At 48.2% G+C, this 7,401-nt stretch overlaps 1 protein-coding gene across 5 annotated transcripts in view; it reads right to left on the bottom strand.

Moving 5' to 3' along the window:
• Nucleotides 1-1,297: 1,297 nt before the first annotated feature.
• The window catches only part of OPHN1 (oligophrenin 1), a 113,441-nt gene continuing 107,337 nt past the window's right edge, over nt 1,298-7,401 (bottom strand). For 4 of the 5 annotated variants that reach the window (XM_088129248.1, XM_007436284.3, XM_088129246.1 and 1 more), the window contains exons 21-24: nt 6,063-6,228; nt 4,245-4,295; nt 3,362-3,414; nt 1,298-3,160 (exon numbers count right to left, since the gene is read on the bottom strand). In XM_088129248.1, the coding sequence (XP_087985374.1) occupies nt 3,372-3,414; nt 4,245-4,295; nt 6,063-6,228 (260 nt within the window). In that variant the 3' untranslated portion in view covers nt 1,298-3,160; nt 3,362-3,371. Of the gene's footprint in view, nt 3,161-3,361; nt 3,415-4,244; nt 4,475-6,062; nt 6,229-7,401 lie in introns of all 5 variants that reach the window. The other variant, XR_015793612.1, reaches the window with a different exon arrangement.

Here is a 7,401-nt window from a genome sequence, read left to right as displayed (position 1 = left end):
TTATGGATTCATCTGTTTGGTTTATTTCATAATCACAGCAAAAGAGCCAAATAAAATTGTTGTTAAATCATCAGCCGCAACACGGTCAGTCCCGGGAAAAAGTAAAGATTCACCCAAATGCAGTTTTAAAGGTTGTTGGGAAGCTGTGAGACCCCAAGCAGCGAGTGGGCCTCTTGGGGCCAGGGCGGAGAGGACCCTGGCCTGCATGGTGCAGAGAGAAGAGAGGCCAAGGGGGGACCCCACAGCAGAGCTTGGGAACAGGCAGAACCTGTGGAAGCCGCTCAGGATGCATCCTTCCCCAAGCAGCTTGCAGGAGAGAGTCATAGCCCTTTATATAAAATCACAGCAAAGATCCATTTGATCTTTTTAATAAGGGTAACTGGTTGGTGCCCCATCCATCTCCTTCTGACAGCAGTGGCACCTACCCCCTAGAAATGCCACCCTCTGCCCTTATCAGTTGGCTAACTGCCATCTGCTTCCTAAGAGGCCAGAGGGCAATCTCATTCTTGTCACTTTATGCCAGAAAATCTCCTGCCCCGACTCCAAATTCCAGCTGTAGATGTCCAAATGGAGGGAAGAAAAAGCCTTCCAATTCTCTCAGACGCAACAAACAGGAGTCACTTCACAGGTGTCTACAGAGGGGCAAGTGATTGTCATGCACACTGTGATGTAACGGTACAAATGCCACGGGTCTGCATCACGATCTACCACTTGCCTTTTCTCTTCAAAAATAAGTGGGGCTGCAGCCTTTTCTAACTCCTGCTGTGTAACCCTAATTCTTGCCATGAGCAAGTGGTCTTGCCTTACTGCCTAATGTTGGATGAAGTTAATCAGGCCATATTTTGCAAGATGATCCTACTATTCTGAAAATAAAGTTCGTACAAGTTAAAAGGAAGTGCAGACAAGGGTAATCAGGTGTATTTTTTAATCCATGGAAACTTTATAAACATTATTGCAACTAATCTACTTTTTTACCAGACAAAAATATACCAGATGGAAGTTACTTTACGTGCATTTAGATTCACAAAACAGAGAGCTGAATTGCTGGACATCTTTAGCTTATGACAAAAGCAAGTTTGAGGAAAGATGTACCAATTTCACATCACAGAGTCATTTGGGAGCTCAGTGCCCCCCTTTGTGCAGAAAGAAACTGTGAAAGTTAGCTTTCAAAAGCCGCAATGCAGAACTACCTTTCACGTCCCAGCTTCTACTCTCTAGGATCAATCACATCTTCAGCGTTTTTCCCCAGTCATCTCCCACAGCAGAAATTAATGGTATCAGCATAATCCATTAACGGATTACTTGGAAATGTGGATCGACCTGTGACGTTAGCCTGATGCCTTGACTTACTGGAGGTCACTGCAACCTCCTGAGCACACACTACTCAATAAGCAGGGAGCTTTGATCTATGGCTTCTAGATTGGACTGACAACACTCTGCCAGAGACATGCTGGCTTTCTCGTATCAGTAGATCAATCTTCGGTTATTCTAGCTAACTTATATTGGCTGTTAAAAACTTGGACTTCACAGGATGGACAACCTTCTCAATTTGATCAGCAACTTCGGAGAGTTCAAGTAGATGTCTGATAGCACACTGGTAACAAAAACAGGAATGAAGCACATACATCACTTCCTTCACGTCTGCAAGGCTTGGGTACATATCAACACGGTGTTCCCTGCTGACTTCTGCAGAAATAATTATTTATGTCTGCTAGTGTGGTGGGTATGGTACAAATGTCAACTTTATTTCTGAAAAGAAAACAGAACGGGCCCGATCTCTAGCAACCCAGGGCCACTCCAAAAATGTCACAACTTCATTTGTTGTATCTGCAAAGCATGACTAAAACGTACTAACTGGATGCTTCCTACCTTGGTCCCCAGAGACACTCTGACAAGGTGAACCCAATCCTCTGATGCAAAAGTATCCAAGTAAGTGCTTTATCCAGGTTCTCAGTAAAGAACCAACTACTGGTCCATGGAATGGGAAACCCTAGAGAGGGTGCTGTCCAAAGGCTATGCAAAGATCCAAACTGGAGCTTGGAGAAAGAGCATCTCAGGTGAGATGCTAAAAGGTCCTATGCCATCTCCCCCAGACATCTGAGGCAGAGAGGCCGTATAGGTGCAGGCACAACTACAAGACAGTTCTTGGCATCCACAGCATCTCTTTCTTCCTTTGGCTGCAGGTCAAATAAAAGCAGATCTGAATGCAGTGTTTCGTCTCATTCTGCTGCTAGCTGGAAATGGCCCTTTGGGAAGAAAATAAGGCAAGGTGGAAAAGTGGAATGTGGTCTAACAAAAGGCAAAACAATCTGGAATGTCTTGAAGCTGCTTTGGACATTAGGAAATTATCCTCACAGAGGTGTGCAATTGACTTCGTCTTCAATTTTCAAGGCCATTCTCTTTGGGATGGAGCACCCTGGCTTCAAAAATCTTCAATTTTTGAAGATGTGAGACAGGAACCAACATTCTCCTCCTACCATTCACTCTCTGGAACGCCTGCTGGTTGTGCAAGCAGACCCAGTAAGACGTATGGAGGGCTTACAGACTGAGCCACCTCTCCAATCAGGAATGTTTTCAGCCTTTTATGAGTAATACCCAACGCCTCCCACCCCACCCCATCCCAAACACATACGTGCACAGACACATCTCAGTCCTTGAAAAAAAAAGAGAACTTAATGTGACACATCTGAAGCCACCCACAGTAAGAAACCTTTTGAGGCAGAGCAAGGGTCCACAGTCCCTAAGTCCAGGTAGCAACTCTTTGCTAAGTCGGGAAGGACCTTGTAAGAGGCTGGTCACAGTGGCTCTGCCCCACCTCCAGAACCAAGGACGTGTCTCTCTTCGGCCATTCCAAGTCAACTGCTACCCAACGCTTAAGGGGAAAGCAAGCAGCACTTTCTGGAGACAGGGAGTGAGAGAAGCGTGGAGTGATGGAGAAGGAGGAGCAAAAGGCCTGACTGCTGCTTCTGCCTTTTTGAACACTTAGCAGCAAGGTGGAACTATTGTCCCCGCAAGGAAGTGTCTGCTTCTCTTGCAGCAATGCAAAATGTTCACAATGGCATGCTCGAAGACAGGGTTGGAGATATGAGCTGGTTTACAGAGCACACACCATGTGTTGCAAATCCATCTTCGGGCGATCCAGGCTCAGCCATGCAGAAGTCTGGGAAGAACAAGAAACACATGCATTGATGCAAAGTGGCAGATGTCAAAACACAATGTGCCAATCGGCTTGCTGGAGCTGCAGCTAAGAGGGAAATCCCACGAAGGGTTTCCTGCCACCTCCCCAGAACACCTCCTGTATTCAGGGTCTTAAGAAACCAAGACTGCTCTGTTTGCTTCAGAAAACAAATGACAGGATTACCTGGAGCCTTTCATCCCTCCTCGTTTGGGAATCTGCCCTGGGGGCAGGAAGAACTGCAAAAGAAGTGAAGCAGCAAGAAAAACGAATGAGGGAAAAATTGTTCTTTATGCTAACTAGAGAAAAGCAGGATTGCAATAAATCCCTAAAACTAGCCAGGCTAAACTACAATGGGGGAAAGCAGAGAGCCAGAGCGGTATGGCAGCTTAGGGGCTGGACTAGGAGTGGGGAGACCCAGGTTCTCATCCCCCCTCAGTCATGGAGACTCCCTGTCAGCTCAACCCACCTACAGGGACTGGCAATGCGGCGCTCTTATTTTAACGCCTTTAACACTTAAAACAATAAGTGGAGAGTTTGAGATGTCAGGATCTTTGGACAGGCCAGAACATTAAAATGAGGGAGACTGGAAGCTATAAGCTTGCAAGATTCAGCAATCCCGTCTGAGCATCAAAAAGAAGAATTATTATCCTATGGCTCACAATGAAAACAGTGCTGACCCTGCGCCTGGGATGTCACCTTCCTTTGAAATCAGCATAACCGTACAGGGGTCCAGGCACTGGGGAGACGTGGAAGGGGGGCTGTGGCCCCTCAACAGGCCCACCAGCGAAACGAAAGTCCTGAGGAGGTCTGCTACTGCCAGCTGAGCAACCCATAAGGCCCTCTGGGGCCAGCGGTGCATTTCATGGGGCAGAATTCAGCAGGTCTTCTCAACTGCCAGGCATCTGAAAAGCGCCTCGCGGTGTAGACCCTACATTGTGCAGGGAATGTATTTGGAATAAGTGTCCCAAACTTTCAGGCATACGGGCCAAATCAGAAGACAGCATGGCTCACGAGCTCTCCAGGATGCCAACCTTCCGTCTAAAGGCAAACCTGGTCCTTCTCTTACCTGCCTCTCCTGAAGGAAGCCGTCTCGAAGAACTTTGCCCTGGAGGCCACTCTGAAAAGCAACCAGCACAGACAGTCTCTTTTTGTATGACAACAACACAGCTGTTCAGCGAAAAGGTTCTGAGATCAAGGAAGCAATGTTTTCCACTAACAGTTCTGAATCGGAACGGTCCTCTCTCCTGGGAAGGCTAAGGGTTTAAGAGCATTCACTGTTTCTCAGCAACCTGAAAACTGGAAAGAGAGACTTCTGGATTGAGTTTACCCATCATTCCACAGGAGGGCACGACACGCTGTGTGTAGATCTCATGTTCTGTCCACATGTATGTATGTGCATGCGTGTATATATATGAGAGAGCAGACATGTGGTACAGGTTTCCAGTCCTTATGACTGCCAAGTCCTGTTTGGAAGGATAGAGGGCAGTGCTTGGCAAGTCTCAGGAACCGTTTTATATAATTAGGGGCAAAGACGTACAAAGCCCATCTAAGTCCTCAGCCTCCACTACGATGGCCAGACTGTGGCAGTTCAGCTGGCAACTGGATATGAGGGCTGGAGAGCACCAGGTTCAAGTCTACCCTCAGCCACAGAAACTCCCAGGCGACCTTGCTTTTGCGAGGATAAAATTAAAGGAGATCCCTGTAAGCACCTGGAGCTCCTGGGGGGGCGAGAGAGGAGAGAGAGAAGGTCGGCCGGCCGGCAGGCAGAGCAGCCCACTCTGGGTTCTGTTTTCCTTGCACAGAATCTGGGCCGCCAAGGCACGGGGTGTGTGTGTGTGCGCGTGCATGTGCACACGCACCCGTCAGAAGGATGAGCCCAGCTCTTCTGAGGCTCCCACCTGCTTTCAGTGGAGCGTCTGCTAGGTGTTGCATGGAGGACCCGCCCCGAGGCCAGCCACGTGGAGGGAGATTTCCCCAGAGCAAAGGAGAAAGTCACGGTTCACAGACAGCAGTGCTAGCGCTCCGCTTGAATGCTGTTTTCCGGATGCAAACAGAGGACTTGGAGGAGAACAGCAGAGAACGCGCAAGACAGGCCCGACCCCCTTGAGGAGGGCTAAGCAGACCTGAGGTGCTCCCGAAGCATTCAGCCCCCAGCGTGTCTTTGCCCGCAGAGAACCAACGCGTTTGCTTCGGAGTCACCTGGTGTGGGAAAGAAATAGCCCTTAGCCCCCTGCAGCCCCCCTACCCCACCCCCAAAGAAATGATCTATGTGACTTTTGAGTCAGGGTACATCCTGCTTCTGCGACCCACAAAGAACTATTTAGGGACGAGGGACATAAAGCATGCTCCTTTGGGGCGGGGGGTGTCCGTGTGGCACTGCCAGTGGAAAACAAAGGCTTAGAAGGCCTGTTTGCATTCCTCTTCCTGTCCCATCTGATTCTGCTTTTACACAATTGTAAAAACGTTCCCGTGCATGTCTCAATACTTTTGAAGTGGATATTTTTATACGTTTAGAATGAAAAGTGATAGAGAAAACCTGGAAAGAAATGAGTATCATAAACGGTTTTCAGCAGCGTTGCCCAACCTCGGCAACTTCAAGCTGTGTGGACTCCCAGAATTCCCCAGCCAGCATGGGGGTTGAAATCCACACAGCTTAAAGTTGCTAACGTTGAGAAACTCTGGTCTATAGTATCCTTCAAGCAGCTTTTGAGGATCTCTGCTGACCTTCTTATCTGGGTGTCCTCCAGATGGGGACAGTTGAGGCTCTCGGAATTCCCCAGCCAAAAGGCAAATCGTGGGGGGGGGGGGGGGGGAGGATAGCTGCCTTCCAACCCAGCCGGAGGGCTGGACCCTCTGCCACTTCTTCTGCTCTGCCGCTACTTACACTGAGGAGGGGACTTCTGCTGCCGTTCCCACCACCAGGTCCGCCTTCGGCTCCACCTTCTGTGGTACAGGAGCCTTGCAGGGGGGATCTGGGGGTCGCATCGGAGGACGCGTGATGACCGGTTTCTCTCCAGGCAGCCGCACTTTCGTGAAGCTCTCATATTCACCTGAGTTGAAAAAATAGGAGCTGAACTGCAGGAACGGGAGAAGCATGAGCGGAGAGGCCTCGGGGCCATTTTCCACCCCTGCACGAGACCCACGGCAAGGGGGCGGCCAACAAGCGGCGGCAGAACACAAATTACGTGTTGAAAATAGTATCATCTGAAATATGCCGACAGACTGAAACGACGTCTCGCTGCAGCCGCGCAAACCCTTAGCCACCAGAAAGAGAAGCGAGCGCTAACAAGCACACGGTGGCAGACAAAGGGGGAGGCTGGGAATACTCCCGAGTCTGAAATGGCTCCTATTGTGCGGTCAATCTGCAAAAACTGAAAACACAGAAATGTAAACAAGCAAAACCCACCTCGGAGCTACTTTATACCATCAATCCAAACTATGAACTATTTGCAATTCATTGACTGCTTAAAGCAGACTGCCTGCATTTTTTTAGTGCTCAGCATTTCAGGATCACCCTGTCTGAACCACCATACACGGGAAGATGGTTTAACTGTGGCAGAACCATGACATTCTCTCCTAACGGAGTTGAGAGGGCCACACGTTTGCAAGTTGCACAGCTGTTCCGGACACTTCATCATATGTTGATGCACGATGAAGCGTCCGGAAGTTATCTTGTTATGGGGTGGGTGGGCAGGTGGGCAAGGGAACACCACCAGGCATGCTGCAAATTATGTGGTTTGCATCATCCGCTCAACATTGTCATAATGTGTGTCACTTCATCATGTCTTGTATCAGATAAATGATGTTTAACCTAGTTCTGCCATCTGTCTTAATGATATCACACTGAGCGGGATGCTATTTAATAGTTGCTACTTCTTCACTGCTCCTGCTGTTTTTATGATATTTTTACATTTTATGGTGATCTTGTCCTTTTATTTTGTAATGATGATTTTGGGTTTGTACAATGGAAGTTGTCTTGTTATGGCTTTATCCTACATAGTAGCTTACATACAATATTTTAAAGAAATATTGAAAAACGCTAAAAAAAAAAAATCTCCTGGAGAATGAAAAATGAGATATCATTAGAGCCTGAGCATGTAATGTGAGAAATAGTTCCAGCAGGATTGAGCAAAATGGTGGGCAGGGTCTGCAGCGGCCCTTCTGGGGTCCTATTTTTAAGTCTGCCCTTCAGTAAAGTAAGTTGAGGACTAGGACTCGGTCTA

This window comes from Python bivittatus, unplaced genomic scaffold (genome assembly GCF_059951505.1).
Source record: "Python bivittatus isolate LINGU-HERP-01145 unplaced genomic scaffold, Pbiv_v1 ctg000790_np1212, whole genome shotgun sequence".
Lineage (NCBI taxonomy): Eukaryota > Metazoa > Chordata > Lepidosauria > Squamata > Pythonidae > Python > Python bivittatus.
The sequence above is the reverse complement of the archived record's forward strand: the minus strand, read 5'-3'. Positions and strand labels throughout refer to the sequence as shown.